A 27,930-nucleotide genomic window follows, 5' to 3' on the forward strand; every position below is an offset into this window, starting at 1 on the left:
CGCTTCTGACACTTTGCCTAGTGCCATCCCAAGGCTGTGGCTTCTTCTCTCATAGAGCTGTTGTAGAGGGATGTACAAGACGTTTTAGGAGAGGGAGTTATTGGGATGATGCTAACTTGGCCAAAAGGATGGGAACATGGGTCAAGGGGAACCTCTGATGCTGTCTAGTTCCGTTCCCCCTTGTTTTACAGATTGGAAATCTGAAGCCCAGTATAAGTGACTTACCCGAAGTCACAAGTGTCCAGGATGTACCATATATTTTAGTGCAGAGTTAAGATTTCACAGCTCAAATTTCACTAAATCTTTTGGGACATCCTGGAGTTACCACAAAAGGTAGGATTTTAATTCAGTCCTTTTGACTCCAGAACCAGTGTATCGTGCTTCTGCTTAATAATAATAGTTCATAAATAGCTTACACTTATATAGCACCCCCTATATGTCAGGCACTGTGCTGAGCATTTACAGATATCTCACTTGATCCTCACTAGAACCCCGGGAGGCTGGCTATTAAATTCCCCATGTTACAGAAGACAGACAGAAATGACTTGTCCAGGGTAACACAGGAAGTGTCTGTAGTCACATTTGAACTCAGCTCTTCCTGACGCTAGTACTTTACTGTTGCACCTAAATCCTCATCATCATCCTTCCCTTGAGGAATTCTTTTTTTTTTAAACCCTTACCTTCCATCTTGTAATCAATACGGTGTATTGGCTCCAAGGCAGAAGAGTGGTAAGGGTTAGGCAATGGGGGTCAAATGACTTTTCCAGGGTCACACAGCTGGGAAGTGTCTGAGGCCAGATTTGAACCCAGGACCTCCCGTCTCTAGGCTTGGCTCTCAATCCACTGAGATACCCAGCTGCCCCCCATTGAGGGATTCTTAAAGGCCACTTGGGAATAATTCCCTGCTTCCATGAAAAAAAGGTTCATAGATACATAGTTATGAAATCATATAATGTTACAATTGGAAGGGGATGTAGACCTTGGAAGATAATGCCATAAGGAAAGAGCTATTGGGGGTCTTAGAACTTAGAGCAGAGCATATCCAGGTTGGCAGGGACTTTAGAACATAGAACATAGGATGTGAGAGTGGAAAGGGTCTTTAGAACTTGGAACAAGGAGGGAAAGGAAGACACTTCAGAACAGAGAGATAGAATGTCAAAGATTTAGGAATGGGATCTAATTTATTTATGTTATGTTTGCATTTTTTTAAAATTAAAATTAAAATTTTTTAATATTTTTCCATGATTCCTTTCATGTTCTCTCCCTCCCCTCTTCCCTCCCTAGTTCTGGAGTTGACAAGCAATACACTGGGTTATACAGGTGTTATCACGTGATACTTAAGCAAAGGGATCTTATGTCCAGTTGGAAGGGGCCTCAAAAATGAGAACAGAAGCACATTCTATCAGGCAATGCCACAGCATCTCTTAGTTTTGTTTAAAATTAGTTTTTCTTTATTCTAAGGGTAAGCTCATTTTTTTTTTGAGGATCATTAGAAAGGGATATCTGGGAATAATTGAGGTTTTAAAAAAAGATCTTTTTAAAAACTTAAAGCATGACTTTCTGGTGTGTGATTTCACATAAGAAGTTCTCCATGCAGGGCAGCTAGGTGACTCAGTGGATAGAAAACCAGAGATAGGAAGTCCTGGGTTCAAAAGTGGCCCCAGACACTTCCCCGCTGTGTGTCCCTAGACAAGTCACTTAACCCCAATTGCCTCACTCTTACTGCTTTTCTGCCTTGGAGCTAATAACTTAGTATCATCTTAAAACAGAAGATAAGATTTAACAAAAATTGAAGAGGATACTGTAGAGTAGAACTAGAAGGTCAGGGAAACAAAAGAATGTAGCTGTGGCAAGGGTGATCACCTGGGAAAGAACCAAAGGGCTAAGGGATTGGAAGTCAGACACAGCGAGGACAAAGGACAAGTTTGGAATGCTAAGGGAGAGATGGAATCACAACACACTCTGGTGGAATTCCGGGATTTGGGAGTTCACAAAGTTGATGGGTTTTGTGGGACATAATCTATCTATCCATCTCATCCTCTGCTCTCCCTTCCTCCTTTTGCCTTCAATCTTTCCCAAAATGAGGACCTGTCTTCTCATTATGTGGCCCAAGTATTTAGGCTTCATCTTTACTATTTGACCTTCTAATGAATAGTCTGAATTAATTTCTTTAAAGATTAACTGCTGCTATCCAAGGGATTCTCAAAAATCCACAAAAAAAGCCCCTCAATTCAAAAGCATTAGTTCTGTAGAACTCAACTTTCCTTACAATCCATTGACTGCTACTAGGAAAAACCCCTGGCTTTGACTATATGGACCTTTGTTGCCAAGGTGATGTCTCTGCTTTTTAGTATACTGTTCAAATACGCACTGCTGAAGTCGCCATTTGCAGCGATCTTTGGGTCCAGCAATATAAAATCTGATGCTGTTTCCGTTTCTTCTCCCTGTTTGCCAGGAAGTGATGGGGCTAATTGTCAAGACCTTAGTTTTCTTCTCCTTGTTGTTGTTTTAAATGGGAAGCTTCAAGCCAACTTTTACACTCTTCTCTTTTAGCCTCATCAAAAGACAATTCTTTCCTTTTTGCCATCAGAGTGGTTTTGTTTGCATTTGAGAAATTGCTGATATTTCTCTCAGCAACCTCAATTCCTGCTTTTGTTTTGTCCAGCCTGGCATTTCACGTGAAGTTAAATAAATAAGGTGAAAGTATACTGCTTTGTTGTACCCCTTTTCCAATCTTAAACCAATCAGTTGTTCCATATTCAGTTCTAACTATTGTTTCTTGATTCACATTCAGGTTCCTCAGGAAACAAGTAAGATAATCTGGTACTCCCATCTCTTTGAAGATTTGCCAGGCTTTGTGGTGATCCGCGTGTAGTCAAAAGCTTCAGTGCAGTTAATGAAGCAGAAGTAGATATTTTTCTGGAACTCCCTGGATTTCTTTTCTTTCTTTTTTTTTTTTAAATTCTTACTTTCTGTCTTAGAATTGATACTAAATTCCATTCTAAGGCAGAAGAACAGTAAGAGCTAGGGGTTATGTGACTTGCCCAGGGTCACACAGCTGGGAAGTGTCTGAGTTCAAATTTGAACCCAGGACCTTCATTTTGCTTTCTTGCTTTTATTTTGGGGGGAGATTTTTTGTTGTTGTTGTTGCTACATTGTATGCAATGTTTTGAACTTCTGTCCATAGTTCTTCAGGCACTCTGTCTACCAGATCTAATCCCTTAAATCTATTTTCCACCTCCATTTCATATTCTTAAGGGATGTTATTTGGGGCATATTGGTTTTCCCTACTGTTTTCAATTTAAGTCTAAATTTTCCAATAAAAAGTTCATGATCTAAGCTGTTGTCAGTTCCTGGTCTTATTTTAACTGACTTTATGGAGCTTCTCCACCTTTGGTTGCAAAGTATATAATCAATCTGGTTTCAATATTGACCATTGGGTGAGGCCCATGTCACCTTTTGGGTTGTCGAAACGGAGTATTTGCTATGATTAGCGAGTTATCATGGCAAAACTCCATCTCATTTTGTGCTCCAAGACTAAACTTGCCAGTTATTCCAATTATCTCGATTCCCTCCGCTAGCATTCCAATCCCCCATGATGAATCTTTTTGGGGGACGTTGTTATTAGCGGATGTTGTAGAGCTTCATAGAATTGAACAACTTTGGCCTCTGGCATCAGTGGTTGGAGCGCAGGCTTGTATTACCGTGATATTGAACAGATTTCCCTTGAATTCAAACAACTAGCATTCTGTCATTTTTGAGGTGACACCCCACTACTGCTTCTCTCTTTTACCCTTTTATATGAGGGCTACTCCATTTTATCTAAGGGATTCTTGCCCACAGTAGTATAAGTAATGGTCACCTGAATTGAATTCACCTATTCTCAGCTATTTAAGTTCAATGGTATCCAAGATATTGCTCTCCAGTCTTTTCATTTTCTGTTGGACCACATCCAGCTTACCTTTGTTCATAAATCTTACAATCTAGATTCCTATACAATATCTATCCTTACATCAATTCTTTTTTTTTTAAATTTTTTAAACCCATACCTTCTGTCTTAGAATCAATACTGTGCATTGGTTCTAAGGCAGAAGAGTGGTAAGGGCTAGGCAATGGGGGTCAAGTGACTTGCCCAGGGTCACACAGCTGGGAAGTGTCTGAGGCCAGATTGGAACCCAGGACCTCCTGTCTCTAGGTCTGGCTCTCAATCCACTGTGCCACCCAGCTGCCCCCCCTTATATCAATTCTTGTAAAATCCATAGCCAAAAGTAATCCTCACCCTAACTTATCTGACAGGTGGTCATCTAGCCTCTGCTTGAATGCCTGTGAGGTCCTAGGAATGCCCCACCTCTAAGGCAGCCCAGTGTACTTCCCCCCCAGTAATATTTTATTATATTTTCCCCAGTTACATGTAGAATAATCCTCTACATTTGTTTTCTGACAATTTGCAATCTCATAGTCCCTCCATCCCTCTCTTTCCTCCCTTTTCCCTGAGATGGCAGGTTCTATGATATAGGTTATACATGTGTTATCACAGAATATATATTTCCATAATCATCATGTTTTAAAAGAAAACACAGACCACATATACAACAAAAAAACTCATGAAGGAAATAATGTGAGAAGTGCATTCAGATTCCATCCATTCCTTATATGACGGTGGATAGCATTTTTTCACCATGAGTCCCTTGGAGTTGTTTTGGATCCTTGCATTGCTGATTATAGCTGATCGTTGTACAATATTGCTGTTGCTGTGTGCAATGTTCTGTTGGTTCTGCTCACTTCACTTTGCATCAGTTTATTCTAAGTTTTTCTGAAATCATCCTATTCATCATTTCTTGTGGCACAATAGCATTCTGTTAAAATCGTATACCACAACTTGTTTAGCCATTCCCCAGGTGACGGACACCCCTTTAGTCTCCAGTTCTTTGCCATCACAAAAAGGGCTGCTAAAATGTTTTTGTGCAAATAGGTCTTTTCTCTCTTCCTTTGATCTCTTTGGGAAACAGACCTGGTATTGAGGGGTCAAGTGGTATGCACAGTTTTAGAGCCTTTTAGCTATGGTTCCAAATTGCTTTCCAGAATGGTTAGATCAGTTTATAGCTCGGTGCGTCAGTGTCCCAATTTTGCTACATCCCCTCCAACATTTATCATTTTCCTTTTTAGTTATATTCACCAATCTGATAGGTATGAAATGGTACCTCAGAGTTGTTTTAATTGGCATTTCTCTAATCAATAGTGATTTGGAGCATTTTTTCATATGACTAGAGATAGCTTTGATTTCTTCATCTGAGAACTATATCTTCATAATCTTTGACCATTTTTCAATTGGGGAATTATTTGTATTTTTATAAATTTGACTCAAGTCTCTATATACTTAAGAAATGATGCCTTCTTCAGACACTCCATGTACTTTTAGATAACTTTGTTAGTAATTATTTCCTGACATAAAAGCCTAAAACTGGCCTCTCTGAAACTTCTACTCACTGTCCCTTGGGGATCAAATGAGATAAAATGAATTTGTTTTCCTCATGACTGCCCTTGAAGACAAGTATCAATAAGATCTTCCACCATCCTGGTTGCCTTCCTCTAGACAGGCTCCAGTTTATCAAAGTCCTGTTTAAAATGTAATGCCCCAGACTAAAGCCAATGCTCTAGATGAAATCTGACAAGATCAGAGTACAAGGGACTATCACTTGTCTTATTCCTGGAAACTAGGCCTCTCTTTGGCAGGTAGGTGGAACAACGAATAGAGTGCCTGGTGTATGTATAGTCAGGAAGACACCTTCTTGAGTTCAAATCTGTCTTCAGATACTAACTAGCTATGTGTCCCTGGGCAAGTCACTTAACCCTATTTGCCTCAGTTCTTCATCAGTAATATGAGTTGGGGAAGTGAAGACAATAGCGAAGCACTCTAGTATCTTTGCCAAGAAAACCCCAAAATTAGCTCAAGAAGGGTTGAACACACCTGAAAAACAACAAATACATGTGCAACCATGCAAAACATTTCCCTATTAATCATATTGCAAAAGAAAATGCAGACAAAAAAACACTCAAGAAAAATAATTTTTTTTAAATGCCTCAATCTGCATTTAGTCTTCTTCAGTTCTTTCTCTGGAGATATGATAGCATTTTTCATCAGAAATCCATCTTAGAATTGTCTTGGAGAGAGCAGCTGTGTGGGTCAGTGGATGGAGAGCTAGGCCTAGAGATGGAAGGTCCTGGGGTCAGATCTGGCCTCAGACACTTTCCAGCTGTGTGACCCTGGGCAAGTCACTTAACCTTCCCACAGCCTAGCCCTTACCACTCTTCCACCTTGGAACCAATACATAGTGTTGATTCTAAGATGGAAGGTAAGGGTTAAAAAAAAAAAAGAATTGTCTTGGATCACTATATTGCTGGGAACAGCTGAGTCAGTCACAGTTAATCGCTATAGAGTATGTTGTTACTGTGTACAACTTTCTCCTGTTCTGCTCACTTTATTTTGTATTAGTTAATATAAGCTTTTCCGGGTTTTTCTAAAAGCATACTGCTTGTCATTTCTTATAGCACAATCATTTCCATGGAAATGATAGACTTGTTTAGCATTTTCCAATTCTTTCCCAACACAAAAAGGGTTGCTATAAATATTTTAAATAAATAAATGTTACATCTACTCACCTTTTTAAAATCTCTTTGGGTTACAGACCTATTCATGGTATTGCTGGGTCAAAGGATACACACAATTTTATAGCCCTTTGGGCATAGTTCCAAATTGTTCTCCCCAATGGTTGGACCAGTTCCCAATGCTGCCAACAGTGTATTTGTGACCCTTTTTATCCCTAGCCCTTCAAATATTTATAATTTTCCTTCTTTGTCATATTAGTCAATTTGATAGATGTGAGGTAGTACTCTAGAGTTGTTTTAATTTGTATTTTTCTAATCAGTAGTGATTTGGGGGTGTTTTATATGAATATAGATAGCTTTGATTTCTTTATCTGAAAACTACATGATCATATCCTTTGACCATTTATCAACTTGGGGAATGGCTCATATTCTTATTTCCATTCATTCTTAATTAGAAATATTTAATAAGTAGAAGGCAAAGCTAGAATAATAACTTCAAATTCTGCCTATAAACTTGGGACTGAATCTCCCACTGATGCACACAGTGTTCATGAGTGAGAGTGAACTTACGGAACCACTGCAGGGAGGCACATGGAGAAGGAACCCTTTTACCGGGGGCAGATCACAACTCAGGCTTGTGGGGCTTGATGTTCTGTTTTCCTCAAAAACTGTTTAGGCCACAGTTCACTGAAAGAATCACTTCTATGTTAATTGCTCAGCTCAGACCACCTTCTTTTGGGCTCCTAAGGAAGGGTGCTATACTCTTTTAGCAGTCAGAAAACCTATGCCTAGGATCTTGAGGACTTTGGAGGGGTCTGCTCTCTTGTCTGGTCTCTGAGGGATTTTTGATCATGAGTGGGAGGTGGCATTGTAGGGAAAGGGAAAGCTTTTATTCTTCTAGTCAGTCCTTGCAGAAATTGGCTGGCAGTGCAAGCTCGAAGGTCTCTTCTCACACCCAAATGGAGGGCACTCTTGAGATCAGCTTTGCTCTCAACACAGCTCTTCCAAGTTCGGCCTTTTGGAGCTCTTCCTGATCCAACAAGATCTCTTCATTCAGATGACTCTTTTATTCCATAGTGATAAACCACAAATCTATATTCCTACCAGCTAAGCTATAACTAGGCAATATACATTTGTCCCCAAGTCACTAAACATATTAACTCCAAAGTCCATATGAGAGTCATCAATCAACCAACAAGCATTTATTAATTATTATTATCTTGTGTGTGTCCTAGCCACAGCAAATATAAATACGAAGAACAGAACCTTTCTTTCTCATAATAAGCTTGCATTCTAAAGGGGTAACACACACATACATATCTACCTACTTATATAAACTTAAAATTAATAAATACATCCTATACACACAAGAGTAGACCTCAAGATAGATGCAAATTAGATTCTTAGAAATGGGACATTTTAACCATCCTTAACATCTTTTTCTCTGCAGGGCTCCCTCCCCCCCCCAACCCTAGTATTTCTGTTCTTGTTTCTGCTTCTTGAAATAAGCAAGATTGTCCACAACCGAAAAGGATGCCTTTTTACGCCTCAATAAAAATGTTAGAGAGCATAAAGCCAAGCACCAATCCCTGGGGCACTCCACCTCTTGCCCAGCTCACAACGAACAACTGAAACCAAATCAGTCACCCAATAAATCAACGTTTCCCAAATAGCAACTACTCCAAACACTGTGCTAAGTGCTGGGGATACAAAAAGGGACAAAAGATAGTTCCTGCCCTGAAGAAACTTACTATCTAACTGAGGAACTTAACTCTTGAGTCTGGCCATTTAATCAGTTCTGAAGCAGTCTAATTTTACTGTCTTCTAATCCACATCTCTCCATTTTTTTCCACCAAATATATATATATATTTGGATATGTATATCTCCACAAGAACATGGCCATAATGGTGAGAGATCTGGAAACTAGGTCACAGAATCCCCATTGTAGGCATTTAAGGATGTTTGGCTTAGCTATGAAAGTCATCTTTTTTATCCCTTCTCCTTTTCAAGCTGCAACCCACAAAGGAAAATTATGTAGTAACCGCTGGTCGGATTGTTATAGTATCAATTCTAAGACATAAGTGTGGCAGAGGGTAGGCAATTTGGACTAAGTGATTTGCCCACGGTCACACAGCTAGGAAGCTTCCAGGACCAGATTTGAACCCAGGTTCCGCCCCACTCCCAACTCTAGATCTGGTATTTGATCCTCCCTGCTACCTAGTTGTCCCCATTATGTTTATTATTATTTCCTCCATACATCAAAATTAATTTGTTTAAAACTGAGATCATCTTCCCATGGTACACAGTGTCACCCAGACGTGTCAATCATGAGGCCCTGATGCAGTTGAACTGGAATGATATGTACTTGGGGAAATATTTAACAAAAAAAAAGGCTGTAGTTAATGCTGCTTTGTGATTTTCTAAGTCATCATGCATATAGACCGGAAGGACTTCTGATATAGGATTTACTGGCCCCAATTTTCTTTGTGCTTGACATTAGTGGAGAATCCAAGGACTTTTGCTAAAATCTTGCTTCTGATACTGACTAGCTTTGTGAGAACGACCTACTGCTTTTTTCTCTGAGTTTCTATTTCCTCATCTCTCAAATGGGTTTAAAAACCCCGACTACCACCCAGGCCTGGAGTTAGGAAGACGTATCTTCCTAAATTCAAATCTGGCCTCAAACACTTATTAGGCTATATGGCCCTGAGCAAGTCACTTTACCATGTTGGCCTCAATTTTCCCCATCTGTAAAATGAGTCGGAGAAGGAAATGGCAAACCACTTCAGTGTCTGCCAGAAAAAACCTCAAATGGGGTCAGAGAGAATCGGATACAACTGAACAATTGAACCACAGTGATCTCTGGCTTTTCCGTGATGCTGAATTTTCAGGAATCAGTTGAAAGACAACATTTTGGTTGCCGTCTGCCAGGTGTGTATTTTGAGAATGATGACTGGGAGATCCGACAGTATCAGCTTTGAGTCACTGCCATTCTGAACCTCATAGGACCAGTGGGAGGCTCAAATGGGAAAAGATAAATGTAGACAGTGTTGAAACTTCAAAGAACTTTAAATTATTATCATGATGTTATTATTATTACTATCATGATGCCTGTAGGGTGTTCTGCAAACCCTAGAGTACACTATGAAAGTCAATTATGATCCTGATGTCTGGAGAGTGTTCATTAATTTGTTGTCCAGTCATTTCTTTGTGTCTGGATCTTCAGGACCACTTTTGGGGTTTTCTTGGCAAAGATATAAAACAGAGGCCAACAGGGCTAAGGGACTTGCCCAGGGTCACCCAGCTAGTAAGTATCTGAGCCCAAATTTGAACTCAGGAAGATGAGACTTTCTAATGCCAGGTTAGAAGCTCTGAGCACTTTGCCATTCCCTGGCTGCAAACTTTAAAGCACTATACCAATGTCCATTACTTTACATGTCCATAATGCTTTATAAACAAACCTTAGAGAGGTATATAAATGCCACCTGTTAATCCTTCCTACAAATTTGCCAAACTCCCCTTATTTGCGTGGAAGATGCCTGTCATCTAGGCTTGCAACTTCAGAGTCCTCTGGGGTTTTTTCCTTTCTTTTTCCCCTATTCCATCCAACATCCAATCAATTGCAAATCCTATTCATTCTCCCATCAATCTCCCTCCTCACTTCTCTTTGCCTCTACGTTTGCCTGGTTTCCTTCAGGTTGTGGTTCAGTCATGCCCAACACTTCATGACCCCATTTGGGGCTTATTTGGCAAAGATATTAGAATAGTTTGCAATTTCCTTTTCCAGCTCATTTTACAGATGAGGAAAATGAAATAAACAGGTTAAGTGACCTGCCTAGGGTCACTCAACTAGTAAGTGTCTGTGGCTGGATACGAGCTCAGGTCTTCCTGACTCCAGGCACGGTGTTCTATCCATCGTACCACCTGGCCTGGCAAATCTTACCTTCCGCCAGAGGCCTTTCCTTGTCCCTCCAGCCACTGTTGGTTCCTCTCTGAAATTACCTTCTGTCTGCTTTGTACAGTATAATCCTTCATAAATAGTGCTTGATCTGTTGCTTCCTCAATTCAAATCAGAGTTGTTGAGGACAGCGGCAGTGTCAGTTACTAGATTTGGTCTCATCCCCATTCTCAGCACACACATGTCCCTAATAAATGCTTGTATGTTTGATTGACTACATCTCTCAAACAGCACCCTTTCTATTGACTCCATTGGCCAGCATCATTCTAATTCAGGTTTTTGACACTTCTTTTCCAGATTATAAAATCTCCTCCTACCTCATTTCTCTACTTCTAGCCTATTCTGCCTTCAATCCATCCTCTACACGGCTGCCAAAATAATCCTCCAGTCACTGCCCCTCCTCAAAATCCTTCAGTGCCTCCCTATTGCCCCTAGGATAAAACAGAAAGTCCCCAGCAAGGCCCTCCCTAATCTGGCTGCAGCTTTCTTTTACAGGCTTAAACTGGTGTTCAGTTCTGTTTGCCATTTTGTGACCCTATGAACTATACTGCCCATGGGGTTTTCTTGGCAAAGCTTCTTGAATGACTTGCTATTTCCTTTCTAGTAATAGTTAAACTTGATCACAACACAATCTAGTGTTTCCCCAGCTATCCCCATGTGTGGGGTATATGTGGTGCAGTGGCTATCCCGCTGGCCCTGGATTCAGGAAGAATTGAATTCAAATCTGCCCTCAGATACTTATTAGTTATGGGATCTTTGGCAAGTCATTTAACCTTTGTCTCAGTTTCCTCATCCATTTTAATGAGGATAATAATTACCTCCCAGGTGAGTTGGAGGATAAAATAAGTTCATATTTGGGAATTTTTGTCATCTTTAAAACTATATAAATACTAGCTATTATTATTATTATTATTATTATGTCTTTCAAAATTCTTTTTTTCCTTCAATGATTATTGCAGGTGCTACCACTTCTCTATAACCTTTCCTTAATCCTCTTTCCCGGGTGAAAATATTCTCTTTCCTCTCAAATTTTCTGCGAGTTTTCTTCTATGGTCTCTATTGCACCTTAATTTGTATTACATCTGTTTGTGTTATATCCTTTCCCTTGCCACTTCTCTGGAGAATATTCTCCTTGAGGGTGGAAACATCATTTTTAAAAAGTATATAACAAGTTTTTAACATCAAGTTCAGCATTTTGCCCATTGTAGACACCCCTCTTCCCACCAAATCTTTGTAGAATGAATGAATGAAGAAGCTGTAAGGCAGATTTCAGGAAGAGGTAAGAAAAAAATTCCTGACTATTAGAGCTGTCCCAAAGTTGAACAGACCAGCAGAGGCTGAATGGCTACTTGTCCGTGATGTAGAGTGGAGACTTGTTCAAGTATGGATTGAACATAACTCTATGAAGGTCCCTTCCAATTCCAAGAGCCTGTGATTCTGTGAAAAATGGAGAGGAGATAGCAGGAGGAGGAGGGCAGGACCTGAGCAAACCTTAAATGTATTTTAGGAATAATCATGACAATAATAGCCACTCAACCCACAGGGCACTTTGTCTTGGGACTCTCCAAGCATTTATCATGTACAATTAAAAGTCAAAAGCAGCCTTCTGGTCCAGTTCATATTTCCCACAAACTATGGGACCTGCTGGGCTTCTAATCTTGGTATGAAAACTTTCCAAGGATGGGGAAATCACTCTAAAGAGGCCACAAAGTTCGCCTTTTTGTGGTTATTCTTTAGTCCCCTCAGATTCTTCTTGATCCCATTTGGGGTTTTCCTGGCAAAGATGTAGGAGTGGTTTTCCATTTCCTTCTCTAGTTTATTTTACAGATGAGGAAACTGAGGCCAATAGTTAAATGACTTGACCAGGGTCACAAGCAAGTGTCTGAGGTCAGATTTAGATATGGTAAAGCTCTAACATACTCTATTGTAGTTGGTTAGTGCTGACAGCAGACATAGAGCTCCTTGGTCAGGAGTCTCACTGTCCTCTGCTATGGTCAGACCTCATGTGGAGTGTGGGGACACCTTTTAGGGTGGGTACAACCAAACTGGAAAGCATCCAAAGGATGGCTTCCAGGGAAGTGAAGGGGGCTGGAGAACAAGCGCGGAAGGAACAGTTTAGCCTGGTGTTATTCCTGTTTTGGGGCAGTGCCTGTATGTGGTTATCTGAGAGAATCTCAAATGGAATTGGGATTTCTGGGAGCATTTTTGTTGGAATTCTGCTGGTCTTCAGTGGGCAGAACTAGAAGCAATGGGGCAAGCCGGGGAGGGAAGAGTTGCAGAGAAGCACCTTTGCAAAGTTTCTTACAACTAAAGGTGCTCCAAAGGGAAATGTGCTGGCTGCCTCTCAGGGGAGGAGGGGCCATTTCAGCGCCCAAGACTTCGGACAAAGGCGATTTGACCATTTGACAGTGCACTGTAGACGATCTTCCCAGCTCGGTGATGGAAGAGACAAGCTAAATCTAAGGGATCCTGAGGGTCTAGGTCAGAGCTGTCCCCGGGCTCTGCCCACAGCAAGTGCCAAATGATAACGGATGGCTTTTGCAGTTAGTGCTTTAAAGACGACAAAACCCTCAACATACATTCCCATTTGGGCTTCACAGCCACCTGCTGTGAATCAGGCGGGGAAAGTTAGTCTTAGCAAGGTGGAGGGGGGCTTGCAGTAGGTGCTAACCGTGCTCCGCCCTTTACCCCGTGCTGTCCAACAAGTTAGCAGTCGATTTACAACCATTTGTGTTTTGATAGCTCTAGGTTTCCAAAGCGCCAGGCTTGCAATTACCCGGGGAAGAGAAGGTAGAAAGGTTCCGACAAGAATTCTGGGATACAGAACTAGAGTTCCTGTTTTAGCCAGAACCTCAGTTTCCTCATGTGAACCATAGGGATCACAAAGAAACGGAAGTGGAGGGCAGCCTAGCCCCGCCCCCTCAGCTAGATGCTGGTCGGAGCCGGAGTCTCGAGCTCTGGGAGGGCAGGGCTGGGAGGAAGATAGGGAGCGCGTGCGGGTACAGACGAGCGGGAATCCCCAATACCGGGTCTGGGGGAGAGCCCCGAGGGACTAGAGCTTTAGCCCCTCCTCTTAGAATCCCGCCACCCAGGTGGAGGCGCACGAGCACAGCTGACGTTAGACGTTGAACGTCCTGCCTCACCAACCTGGACTGAAGGAGGGAGGAGGGAAGATAGAGAGGGAGAACTACTGGAATCACGTGTCGGGCGGCGGTTGGACGCCAACGTCCCTCTCCCTGGTCCCCCCACCCCCGCAAAGGGGGCGGGGCAGTAGAAGGGCGGGCCTCCGCCCACGCGTTAGCCCCACCTCCCACGCCCCGCCCCCTCTTTCTTTCTCCCGCCCTCCTCGCCTCGTGCGCCTTGCGTGTATCGTCAGCACGCTCTCGGCGTCCTCTCCGAGGGAGGCGGGGACTGAAGGGAGCGAGCGGAATCCCGGCCTAAGTTGGGGGGTTGGTGGAGGTAGCGTCGGGCACGCGCGCGGCGGCGGCGACAGCGGCGGCGACAGCGGCGGCAGCAGCAGTGGCGGCGGCGGTTCCTGGTTAAGCGTGTAGACTAGGAAGAGGAGGAGGCAGGGGAGGGAGGTTTCGAGGCGAGGCCCTGGTCGGGGTCTCAGCGGCGGCGACGCGCGCGCTCTCGCGGTAGGTCGGTTCGGTTCGGGCGGCGGGCGCGGCCAGGCCTTGGGCGCGGGGTCCGAAGCAGGCTCGAGGCCGCGGGCGGAGCCGGGCCCTCGAGTGCGAAGTGCGGCCGAGGCCAGTGAGGTGAGGCGAAGCGGAGCGGCCGCGGCAGCAGCAGCAGCAGCAGCAGCAGCAGCAGCAGCAAGAGCAGGCCCGGCCCCAAGCGGCGGCGGCGGCGGCGCCATGAGCGTGGAGGCGTACGGGCCCAGCTCGCAGACGCTCACCTTCCTGGACACGGAGGAGGCCGAGCTGCTGGGCGCCGACACTCAGGGATCCGAGTTCGAGTTCACCGACTTCACCCTCCCCAGCCAGACCCAGACGCCCCCCGGGGGCCCCGGTGGCGGCGGAGGCGGCGGGGGCAGCGGCGCGGGCGGGCCCGGAGCCGCGGGCGTCGGGGGAACCGCGGGCCAACTCGACGCGCAGGTGAGGAGGGTCGGGGCCCTGCCCTTCCGCGAGCGCCCCCGCTGGCCAAGGGGATCCCCCCACTTCGGTCTGCCCTTAACCCCCCCATCCCCACCTCCGGGGGAGGTGGCTACCGATTCTCTGATCTAGGAGGAAGTGACTTGCCCCAGCGCTATAGGAAGTGAAGGGAAGGGACTGGATTCCCAGCCAAGGCTCTCCTTCACCCCCTGGAGGGAAGATGTGACCCTCTGGGGGCTTAGAAGGGGAGAGGAGGAAAGGAAGGAGACTGATTCCGTTCCTCCTCTCCCCAGCCTCCCCCAAATTCACTTCGTAGGCTTCTCCCAAAGGAGAAGAGCTATGGAGAGGGGATGCCCTTCCAGAATTGGTATCATTTGGGAGGGATTAAAGCTGGGTGAGGGGGGGGCACCCATTCTAGACTCCAAAGCCACCCACTCTTTTAGGGGGAATTGCACCTGACCAGAGATTTTCTTCCTGCTCTGAAACAGAAACCCCTCTTCTGAAAAATCAGCCTGGGTTGGGATGTTCTAATACCCTCTTACTACCCACCCACCCCCAGCACCACACAGACTTATCCAGCTTCTTCCCACTTGGAAATACTTGGTCTAGCAAATGATGTTTTGCTTTGAGCCAGGCTTCCTGTTCTTCTAATTTTGCCAGGCCCAGGATGTATAGGGGATGCAATTTTGATACTCAAATCTGAATTTCTTTTTCTCTGATATCATAGAAATAGTCGTTTTAGAAATTTTATTAATTTTAGAAAAAAATACGGGTGGAACTTATGCAATTTCTTATGGATTTCTTATGCAAAATCTCAAGGTTCAAATGTATATACTAATGATGGGTCATTTTTCTCCTTATTGGCTTTGCCTTGTTGAAAACTTTAACCCTTTATGAAAGCAACAGGTATTTTAACTTTTACGAAATACTTTAGAACAAATACACTTCCTGCCACTGGATTGGGATCCCAACCTGAATACAACCCTCTTTTCTTATCTGATTGGCCTGACCCATGTCCTTGGTTGGTTGTTACCTGATTCCTAATAGCAGTGTGACCCTAGGTAGGCAAGTTAATCTTTGTGAGCCTCAGTTTACTTATCTGTAATATGAAAGTGATATTTGGTCTGCCTTGGTAGCATGTTAGTGAACTTTTTGTGAACCTTATAGTGCTATAAAAATAAATATTTTCAATTCTTCGAATCTGAGCTTGGAGCTTTTCTTCTTCTTTTTTTTTTTTTAAATTTTAACCACAAGTTGAGTTCTAAGTTTGACAAGGGAATTAGCTTCTAAGAGGTGAAGTCATATGCCTATTGTACTTTGGAGATTGAGCTTTTTGGATCCAAATCTTTCTTAATTCAAGGCCAGTGCTCTTTTCACTACACCAAACCACTTCACAATATTATTTCTTTAAAGGTGGCAAGTTGGTGGGTGGGGCATCTGCGTGAACAGGTGTGCAAACATGTTCAGGTTTTTTGCAGGTACTGAAGGAGGATTTTTGCCTAGAAACTTATGAAGGGAAAGAGGGTAGAAATTTTTAACATTTTAGTGTGTTAGTGCTCTGTAAAACAATGCCTATAGAGCAAATTAACCAAAGCAGTTTACACACACACTTTCACATAAAACATAATAGCAAATGTGTCAAATTATACATAGTGAAAGTAGGAGTGAACCCCTATTTTTTAATTAGCCTTTATGCTCTGTAGAAGGGTAAGAAGAGCTAGAAGGAAGGTGGCAGTTTATCTACTTAAACACTTTACAATTCACATGGTGATTGCAGACATTATGTACTTAAGAAGTATTTAAGATGTTTTGTATAAGAAAAACTTTTAAATTATAAATAGCAGCTGATATTTGTGGAAGTTACCTTGATGAAGTGTATTCTTTGTAACCTGAGTAGTCTACTATTGCTTCACACCAATTTGTCTAAAGTAACTTTTCTGATGGCAATGTTATCCAATTTATAAGTTTTGTTGCTGATATACTTTGATAGCTCAGAAAGCTCCAGTTTGGTTTGTTTGACTAGTAGTAGTCATTTGTCCTTAAAAATAATTGGTCATTTTCATAAGAATTAACATTCTGGTGACAAGAACTCAGGCCATTAAGGAGATTATTGAAGTAAAATTTAATGGTTTTGCTAGAAAATTTTTCTGCATTAATATTCAATTATGAATTTAAAAGAACTCTGGTTCAATTTTTGACAGCTACTTAAGGAGAAAAGATTTTGGTGGGCTGGATGAGAACTTTGATTTAAAGGAATATGGAAAAGGGGGCTGTTTGGCAAGATTCCCAAGTGGCATGCATAATCAGAATATCTTTTGTAGCAGTTGCTGTCACTAGGTACTCAAAACACTTGGGAACTATTTATCTTACCTGAATTTAGGAACTAGTGATGTAATCAACTGTAAGAAAGGAGATCCTAAACTAGAGACACTTGAGCTTTATTATGAGAAATGATTCAGGGTTTTTTTTAATGGTTTTTATGATCTTGACAACTTTTAATAAAAATTAGATGACAAAAATACTTGATTAGTTGAGATGCTATTTTTTTCATTACCCTGACTTTGCCAGTTAGAATCATCAAATGTCAGAACTAAGAAGAGAGACCTTGAAGATCATCTGATCCAACTCCCTCGTTTTATGGATGGGAAAACAGACACAGAGAGGTGGAGTGACTTAGTGGAGAATAAAAGCTGTTTCTCCTGACCTCCACTCCAGTACTTATATCATTTTTTGTTTTGTTTTTAAATGAACAGCTGGTTAAAGAATGGCGTTATAGTATAGTTAGAACAGGAGAGTGAGAGATAGAAGCCCCATCAGCTTGCTATTGTGTATTTTTTAAATTGACCTCTATTTCTTATAGAATCTATAATGAGAAAATACGGTGATGTTAAAAATAAGTTGACTCTTAAGTATCTTTGTATCTCCCAAATGAAATATGATTTCTAGATTTGTCATTTTTAGAATATTACAAACTACTTGGTTTGTCCAGTTTTGTTCTTGCTAATGATGTGCTTTCCTGGAAATATTGGAATTATTGCTAAAATCTTGTGTCAAAAGTTTACATGTAGTATATATATATAATAAGGTAGAATGGGGGGGGGGAAGCAGTGAAGTTGGGAATCGAAACCTGTACCAAAGTTTGTTTTAACTCTAACTCAAGTCTTATAACTTTGCCTATCTAAAACTTGTTTTCTCAACTATAAAATTTTACCAACTTATGAAAATATGAAATATTACCAACTTAATGGGGTTTATATGAAGATCTCACACTAAGATAAAGACTCATACCTAGAGCATCACAGTTTGCTTTTTTCCCTAGGTTTCAGATTAAACAGATCTGCAGATCTCTAAGTAGGAACTAGCATAAAGGTGTGATAGAGTATGAGGTTCTCTTCCCCCCACCTCCACCACTACATTGCCCCTCCCCCCCCACCCCCCCTTTAAGGTGATTTTTGCATTGTGGATATAGTATTGTGAGAAACCTGGTCTCTTTCCTAACCTGAAGTTAGACAAAAAATTCTTGATTCCCAATTGCCTCATCTTAGACTTTTAAAGTGTGTTTTGATTGCAGTTTGTACATTAAGGAAAATTGGTGCAGCAATTGCAGTGGTCTTCTGTAGATTTGGGGTTCATTTTGGTAATACATTTTTTCTCCTGTATTTAGAGATGACTTTAATATGGTCCACAGTAGCTCTAAATGTGGGTTTTAACAGTTTTAAATGCCTTTTTTCCTTCCCCCCCTTCATTTTGGTTTTGCATTTACTTCATTATTCTGCAAAACTTGTTTTTGGTCAAATAGCATCCCATATTTATATGGTACTTGTATTTAGAGGATACATTGTGTGTGTGTGTGTGTATACATATATATACATACATATATACATATACATATATACATACATACATACATACATAAAATTTTTGATTCTCAGAATCATCCTGCAAGATAGGAATTTTACAGAAGAAGAAATTGAAGCTAGTTTGGTATTGACCCAAATAGGGGCCACATTCCTCAAATGAAATTCCTTTCCAAGTAGGAAATATATGGGCATACACTAAAATATAATGCAGATAATAATAGTGCTGTGTGTCTGTATCTTATCATGAGTCAGATATTTGGGAAAATATGGCTTGTATTTAGAGCAGTACTCCAAGTGACCAAGTCTGAGTCTTCCAGCTCTAGGTCTTGTGATCTTTCGGTTACACTTTGCTGCCTCTTTCAAAAACTAGAGTCAAAATGTTAGCCTTGCAGTAACTCTATCTCTACTAACCCAGAGTATACAGCACTTTTCCTCCCTAATGTTTATTGAACTAGCAGGATTTGTTTCAGGGTTTAATTACTCAATTGGAAAAGGAGGGAAATCCAAAGTTTAAAGGGGAAATGAAGCACTCAATTAACTCGATCCCTTCTGGGGGTGAGACAAGAGTCATAGTTTTTAGAATGGAATGGACCTAATTTGAACCCCTTCATTTTAGAGAAGGAAACCAGAAACTGTCAAGATTGGAACATGACCAAGGTCACATAGGTAGCATAATGAGATTTCAAATTTTGGTCTTCTTGAAAGCCTACACACTTGTTACCCTGCTGTAGCTGCTTCTTGGCCATTCTAATAGGATGATTTCCTAGGTTGTGCTATTAGAAATATTAAAAGATGATAATAGATCTGGTGTAGTAGATTTCAGAGATCATCTAATCTTCAGTTTACAGATGTGTGAATATAGACCCAGAGAAGTTGTGACTTGCCTAAAGTCATCACGGAACCCCTAATCTCTGGTTCTAAAGCACACAGACCTTCCATTATGTCACAATGCCTTTTCTTTGTATTCCCCAGCACAAACTACAAGGCTTAAATGGTAGGCACTTAATATTTGTTGAACTGAAAAACTGATCTGTTGAGTTTGAGCCTCAGTTTCATTGTGGGTAAAATGAGGGGTGTTGAACTGGATGCTCTGAAATGTCCTTTCTGGTTCTAATTTATATTTGTAGCTTTAAAAAAACTTTAGCCACTATCTAACCTTTTAATTTTCTTGATAATTGTTTCTCTTCTAATTAATCCTTTAATAGGAATAAGGTAGGAATCTTATTAATCAGACAACAGTTACAGGTAGAACACTGGAAAGCAGTTTGATAGAATTAGATTTCAACATTTTATAAGTCACAATAAGACCAAAATGGATGAGGCATGAATTTTAAAAATTATTTGTTTGTTTGTTTTTAATTATAGGAGAACCAGATCAAAGATACCTTCATTTCTGCAGTTAGGTGGGAAATTCTTAAAAGAAGTAAAGAATGGGATAAAAGTAATCACAAAAAGTAAAATAGATAATTCTGAACAAACTCAGTGTAGTCAAGATAAGAGGAGACACAGTTGATAAACTCATAGGAGTGAGTATCCTCTGCCATGTATCCCTCACCCTTGTCCAAATCACTTCCATGTCCATGGAAGTCAAACCAATCAATGCTGCCAATGTAACTAAACAGAACATGTCAGTCAACTACTCAGCATTCCCATACTAAAACATCCTTCCATGCACATCATTCCCTTATATATGTTGTCTCACCCTTTAAGATGTAAACTTCTTAAAGGCAGCTGTCTTGCTTTTATATTTGTATCTACAGTATTTAGCATATATGGAGCACTTAAGTGTATTATTCATTGAAGAAAATCTTTGCATCAGATATCTCCAATAAGGATTTAATGACCAAGATAACATACACATGTGACATAAATATAAAACGCCAAAAGCTGTTTTCTAATGGATAAGTTGTCAGAAGATATGAACGATTCTCAAATGATTTGCAAGCCTTTAGCAACTCATGTGAAAGATTGCTCCAAATTACTAGTAATGGAAATGCACATCAAAAGAGGTACTTGATGTAAGTAGAAAAATATTAAGATGAATTTTCCAGTGTTGGGTAGAAGCAATCGATCCAGTTTCTTCAGAGGTAAACCTATTTGTTAGGGCCTACTATCTCCCTAGACTTGGAAGGGGTTTATACTTTAAATTGATATACAATTCAGTAGTGAAAAATTGATGGCAGTGCAGGGCCATGTTAGAGCCTCTGCTGGTTGAATTTTAGCTATGGAGAGAGTGCATACACATAGAATGAATCTGACATCCCCCACAAACTTCTCATACTTCCCAAGTCTTTTTGATATGGTTTCCCCAAGATGTCTTGATATCTAATTCATTCCTATCATCCTACTTCTGCCACCTTAGTATAAGCTCTTTATCACCCACTTAGGTTCAATTGCAGTAAAGTATTGCTGTACTCTACTCTGTTCCACTCTATTCCATATTACTACCAGTATTGTTTGTTGACTATAGATCATGTTGTTCTTGGCCAAATCCTCAATGATTGATTTTTGAACTTGCCTTCCAAGTTTAAAACCCTTTGTGTGTCATTTAAAATTCTCTCTAATCTGGTATAGCCAATCATTCATCATCTTTCTTATCATTCTTCTCCACACATGATACTTTCAGGCAGTTTTTGCTGCCATCCAAACAATGACCTCTGCTTATGCTGGTTTGTTATGTCTGTAAGGTTTTCCCTCTCTTTCCCTGTTTCCCTATTCCTGCTTGTCTCTTCTACAAATTCCGACTTAAATATTCTCTTCTTTATGAAGTTACTCACTTTCTTTGGTAGATCACTTTCATCCTTGGACCTCACAGGGAACTTCTTGCTATATTCTGTGATACTTCTATAAAGTGCTTATTGTTGGGTGCATACTTTTTAGGTCTCCTAGTAGACTCAACTGTGGAACTAGTAGGAACTAGCTAATTTAAACTGTTGCTGGGCCTCATCAATTCAGAATACATTTATTAAGCCTGTGCATATAGACCTGAAATAGGCCAGTCCTACTGGAAGGGACTTTATCTTCAATTGGGGCGGGGGGGGGGGGGGGGGGAGGTGGGTGTCCAAGGCAGACTAGTGCTTTGTGTTCTATACAGTCAACTCATTCTCTCAAAAACCCTTCTTCCCATTCTAAGTTCTTTTCTAGAAAAGTTTTATTGCCCTAATTTTTAAAATATCCTTTTAAATGGTCATGGTCAGTGTGTACCTACTCTTGAACTTTTAAAAAATCACTTCATATGTTTTCCATGTTTGTCATAATTTTTCAGTACAAAAGTATTACATTAATATCAAATTTTATTGTCATCCTCCTGTAGATTTAGAAGTACCTTCTTTCAGATAAAATCAATTGAGTTTTCTGTCAAGGAATCAGTTTTCATGTCAATTATTGATATTGTCAGATTGTTGCAAACGTTTTAGAAAGTAGTGTAGTCGGTGATGGACTTCTCCATTAGTATCAATGCAATTTCCCTGAACAATCTGCAGGGATCTAAAAAAAAATACTACCCACAAGCAGAGGATAAACTGTGGGAGTAAAAACACCGCTGAAAAGCAACTGCTTGACTACAGGGTTGGAGGAGATAAGACTGAGGAGAGACTCTAAATGAACACTATAATGCAAACTCCAACAACAGGGAAATGGGTTCGAGTCAAGAACACATGTGATAACCAGTGGAATCATGCGTCGGCTATGGGAGAGGGAAAGGCGGGGGGGGGGGGGGGGGGGGGGAGGAAAAGAAAACGATCTTTGTTTCCAGTGAATAATGTATGAAAACGACCAAATAAAATAATATTTAAAAAAAAAAAAGAAAGTAGTGTAGTCAGATGTGTAGAATTTGAGGAACATCAATAAACAATATGTGCTGAGGTATTGAGGTAGAAATGTGTAAAGACCAGTCCAAAAGTAGGTCTGAAAGGAATGGATTATGTTTGTTGGGCATGAAGAAGAAAGTTGAATAGATAGTGACAATAGATCATGAAGAATTTGAAAGGAACTTGTTTGGGAGAAAGTCATTTGAATAGGGAAGTGACATGATTAAGTGTAGAAAGAATAATTCTGCTTGAATAGTGGTAATTGCTGTAATATAGTTGTTTTTTCCCTTTGGGGGGGCATCTTATAGGAACATTGTTCATGGTTAATCTAATAGGAAATTGTATTCATTGGAATTCTGGAGAATCATATTGGAGTACTATAGTGTGAGGAGTCTACATTTGGAGAAAATAAAGGAGAGTAGGAACCCTTTCTCAATACTTGGTGTTAAACGTGACACCAGTTTGATAGTTCAAAAAAACCAGATGCCAGTGTATTAATAATGCCTGTGAATGTGTCAGGCTACCTGAGGTTGCTAAGTGCTCTTCTGTTGGACTGTATTGCCTTCTAGAAACTGAGACTATCACATTTCCAACAGACTTAATTCCTGTTTAGCAGAAGTACTTCATGAGAAAGAACAACCTAGACCTTTCAGAAGGGTGGTTTTCTGGTTTTGTAGGAAAAGGAAATAATGGGTGTCAAAATATTCACTCTTTTGGGTGAGGGTTTAATGTTTTAGTAGACTATGGGGAGGGGCAAGTATAGCCTTTTAGTCCTCAGTACTTGTCAATTCGTAGCATATATCAGGTACTAGCTTAAGTTCATCTTGAATACCAGATACATTTTATTTAAACATGCATAAAATTCCTTTAAAAACACAGTGAGTTGGTAGGAACCCTGGAAGGCCATCTACTCCAGTGTTTTTTTCTCAGACTACACCGTATAGCGCCCCCCCCCTCCCCCGTACTCTGGCCTGGTGCTGAGAGGATAGAAATTTCATATTGAAGAAAATGAGGAAGGTTAAAGGAAGAAGACAATGGAACAGATTGGGGAGGGGGGAAGAAGTAGTCTTGAAATACTCTATTCAGCCACAGAAGATAGCAGCTTGCCCAGAAGATAGCAAAGCCAGGTAACAAGATTAATACATAAATATGGCATATTAATATACAAATAACCTAAAGATTGATAAAGATGGGAATGAATTAAGATTCTCAAGGAAAATGTACACCACCACACTACATTGTGGAAAAATAATTGCTAACAAATTCTCTAGTAAAGTATGCCAGGCATTGTGCAAAGCACTTTACATTTATTATCTAATTTTAAAAGAGTTTGATTTTTAAAAAGTACAGACCTGCTTATTGATAATAGGTTACTGAGAGTCAAAATTGCTCAGCACTTATTTTGCCATTGTTTTCTCTATCAAGGAAAATGATCTTTGGACTGAAAAGACAATAAAGATGGTTACAAGAGAACCTATCTTCTATCTGCCCTTGTTGAGTTCAAGCCACCTGTTCAGAAGAATATATCCCACAGTCTTAAGCTGGTGTGACAGAATTGCTGACCCTCTATCAGCAATCTTTGAAGTCTGTAGAGAATTGGAACCATAAAATGGGAATGGTGCAGGGCAAATGGAGTGTTCAAACTATTGGTTAGTAAGTTTGACTTTGATTCCTGGCAATAGTGTAGGATGCATTATTAAAGGAATGGTTAGTGAACATCTCAAAAAGGAAATGGTGCCCATAAAAAGCTAGCATCCAGAACAGTTCATACTAACCCAGCCTTCCTTTTTTGGTATGGTTGTTACTCTGGTAGAGCAAGCAAATGCTGTTGATATAATTGACCTAGGTTTGTTTTGCTTTTTGAGCAAAGCATTTGACCAAGTTTTTCTGAGATGTGGTCTAAGTGACAATACGGTTAGGTGGTTTTAGATGATTCGTGATTCAGCAGTGACCAAGGTAGCTAGAACTCTGGAACTGCAGTCAGAAAGATCCGAGTTCAGATGTGGCCTTAGACTCTTACTTGCCACATAACCCTGGTCAAGCCACTGAACCTTGTTTGTGTCAGTTTCCTATTCTGTAAAATGAGCTAGAAAAGGAAATAGCAAATCTTTCCAGTATCTTTGCCAAGAAAACCACAAATGGGGTAACAACGTGTTAGATATGATGGAATAACAAAGAGGTGACGGGGTCTCCAGTAGCTTTGTGAGGGTCTCTACTTAGCAGGTTGATTAATGGCTTGTATTGAAGGCCATGAAATGTTCACCAGATTTGTGAAATGGTTTCCCATTTTATAGATGTTAGAACCTTTTGGCTATAAATTTTTTTGTACTGTTAAAAATTTGCAGCGAATGAGTGTTGCATCTGTAGAACAGCCTTGGGAAAAAATAATTCAACCCAATCTTGACACAAAATATTCCTGATGAATCTTCATCTTATCTCTGCTTGAAGATTTTTAGGGATAGGGAACTACTACCCCACTGGGAAAATCTTGTTCTGTTTTAATGGTCTAATCTTTAGGAATTTTGTCTTTTGGATTGATATATGCCACCCTATCACTTTTTCCCGTTGGTCTTAGGATAGGCCTTCCCTTGGGATCATTTAAATGTACTTTCAGACTGGAATGACCTCCAGGAATGGATGCAGAGTGAAAGGAGCAGAACCAGGAGAACATTGTACACAGAAGCTGATACACTGTGGCGCAATCCAATGTAATGGACTTCTCTACTAGCAGTCATGCAATGATCCAGAACAATTCAGAGGGATCTATGAGAAAGAACACTATCCACATTCAGTGGAAGAACTGTGGGAGTAAATTTACTTCCAGGGTTTGTTGGCTTTGCTTTTCTGTTGGTGAATTTAGTTACATTTAGTAAGGAGTTATTGATTCTATCCCTTAAGAGACACTGGAGTTGGCTTCATTTTAGGACTGACCTGATGTTGAACTTGGGTCTTTTTAACGGAAATGCCAAGGGAAGCAAATTTCTTAACTAGGAATGAATAGAGAACCTAATCTGTATTGTTTGCTTTTTGATTTCTGATTAGATGAGAGAAGCCAAATGACTAGTAATGTTCTTTTTCTTAGTACAGTATCTGAGGTCATGCAACTCTTTAAGTGTCAGACTGGATCTGAACCTAGTGCCATACCTGAAGTGAAGAAAGAGACCTGATTTGAAATCCTGCCTCTTGACACTTAGCAGTTAGTTTTAAGAATAGATAACTTCTGTGCTTTTGAACTTTCTCATCTGTAAAACGAGGAAGAGGATACCTTTAATACTTGCTGACTGTTGTGAGGTTCAAATGTGTTGACATTGTAAAACACCTTAAGAACACTGAAAATTCCAGTTGTTCATATTTAACATATTATTCATTATCCATTCAGCTTGCCAGAGGGGTAAGAAGACTGCCTACCTTCAGCTCCATTCATAGAATGGCCTTTGGCCAATAGTGCCTCTCTTTCCTGCCCCTCCCCCACTTCAGGTCAGTTTACTTGAGGGTGAAATTAACTTAAGCTTACCCCTTGCTTTTATCATAAATGTTGGGGAGGGGGGCAGCTGGGTAGCTCAGTGGATGGAGAGCCAGGCCTAGAGATAGTAGGTCCTAGGTTCAAATGTGACCTCAGACACTTCCCAGCTGTGTAACCCTGGGCAAGTCACTTAACTCCCATTGCCTAGCCCTTACCACTCTTCTGCCTTGGAACCAAATACACAATATTGATTCCAAGATGGAAGGTAAGGACCTAAATAAATAAACAGATGAACAAATAAATAAATGGATGGATGAATAAATAAAATAATAAATAAATAATAATAAATAAAATAATAAATAAAAAAAAACAAAAATGTTGATTCACAAATATAAAACCTTGTGGAAGTTGCTTCAGCTTTCTGAATTTCTATTTCCTTATTTGTAGAGAAGTCGTAATTGTAAGATGAGAGCTATGGAAGGGGCTTCATAAACTCAATTGAAATGGAAATGAGAGCTTTGGGGATTGTTTTGAACCTCATTGTGTATCTGAAGTTCTGGATCAGAAATTTAAACTTAAAATTTACAGGCAGTATGGGTGCTTATTAAGTCTTAGGACTACCATAGTCCATATACAGTCCATTTAGATCCAGTGATCATTATAATTCTCTCAGTTGTACAATGTGAGTTAATTATTAGAAAATCAAATTGGTGTATAATAAGGCTTGGGAACTTTGGGTTACCTAATACAACATCCTCAGTTGACTTTAAAAAAGAGGGAAAAGAGAAATGTTGAGTTACTGTGGATGTTTTAGCTGATATCTAGTATAAAAACTAGAGCCCAGGAAAAGTTCCTGTGATCTTCCTGGATCCTCCTAAGGGTATCAAAAACATTGTCAGAGCATGCTATGGGTTAGAAAAGACTTTAGCAGTAGAGGTGGGTCCTAGATAGATTTTTTTTTTCAATATGAAGTATGACAAGAATTGGTAATCAGAAGATATTTTGTTGAGTAAACCTATGCTTCCTTCCTATTGATTCATGATACTTTTTCCATGTTTCCAGGAAGATTTTAGATTTTTTTTTTCCCTAACCATTCCCTTCTGTCTTAGAATAGACATTAAGTATCTATTCTAAGGCAGAAGAACTGTATGGGCTGGGGGTGGGGTGGGGGTGTGTGATTTATTCAGGGTCACACAGCTAGGCAGTAACATCAGATTTGAACCCAGAACTTCCAGTCTCCAAGCCTGGCTCTTAATCCACTGAGCCACCTAGCTATCCCAAGATACAGGATTATTGTCAATTCTGTCTCCAAAATATATCCTGCAACCATCCCAATCTGCGTATATCCAAACTTTCTAGGCTTATTTCACATTCCTCTTAACATACTATTTAAGCCAACCCTGGCCTATTTGCCATTCTCCAAATTCATTGTTTTATTTTCTACTTTCTATGCCTCTATATAGGTTACTTACCATCTTTCTCCTTTACGATCTTGAAGTTGCTGACTTCTTTGGAGGTTCAACTCATGGGCTTCCTCCAATGCAAAACTTTTCCTTTAACTCTCTAGTTCTTAGTGCTTTCTCCTTTGCATGTTCTATTTACATATTGCATCCTACCCTTGTTTCCACCCCAATGAGATTTTTGAGGGTGGGAATTTTTTCCATTTTGGCTTTGGATCCCCAGCACAGTGCCTCACCTATATTCTACCTCTACAGCACATCTCTCAATCTTTTCTCTTCTCACTTATCACACATCCATGATCATAGTTCAGCTCTCATCACCTCTCACTTGGGCTATTGGAATGGCCTCCTAATTGGTTTCCAATTAGAGGTAGCTAGGGGACATAGTGGATAAATGACTGGAGTCTAGAAGACCTGTGTTGAAATTTGATCTCACACTTATTAGCTGTGTGTGACTCTGGGCAAGTCATTTAACTTCTTTTAGCTTCAGTTTCCTCAGATGTATAATGAAGATAATAAAAACACCTCCCTTCTAGAGGTGTTGTGCGGATCAAATGAGATATATAGATATTGATTCTAAGTGCTTAGCACAATGACTAACAGGTAGTGGGCACTATATAATGTTTATTACCTTCCCTTAACCTTTCCCTGTTTTAATTCTCTCCATACACCAATCATC

At 40.5% G+C, this 27,930-nt stretch overlaps 1 protein-coding gene across 2 annotated transcripts in view; it reads left to right on the top strand.

The window, feature by feature from the left end:
• The first annotated feature begins 13,969 nt into the window (after positions 1-13,969).
• Positions 13,970-27,930, top strand: part of UPF1 (UPF1 RNA helicase and ATPase) — a 70,137-nt gene continuing 56,176 nt past the window's right edge. The window contains exon 1 of one of the 2 annotated variants that reach the window (XM_003340740.4): positions 13,970-14,662. In XM_003340740.4, the coding sequence (XP_003340788.2) occupies positions 14,423-14,662 (240 nt within the window). In that variant the 5' untranslated portion in view covers positions 13,970-14,422. Of the gene's footprint in view, positions 14,663-18,803; positions 19,514-27,930 lie in introns of those variants that run through there. The other variant, XM_056822155.1, reaches the window with a different exon arrangement.

The sequence above is a fragment of the Monodelphis domestica genome, chromosome 3, assembly GCF_027887165.1.
Source record: "Monodelphis domestica isolate mMonDom1 chromosome 3, mMonDom1.pri, whole genome shotgun sequence".
Lineage (NCBI taxonomy): Eukaryota > Metazoa > Chordata > Mammalia > Didelphimorphia > Didelphidae > Monodelphis > Monodelphis domestica.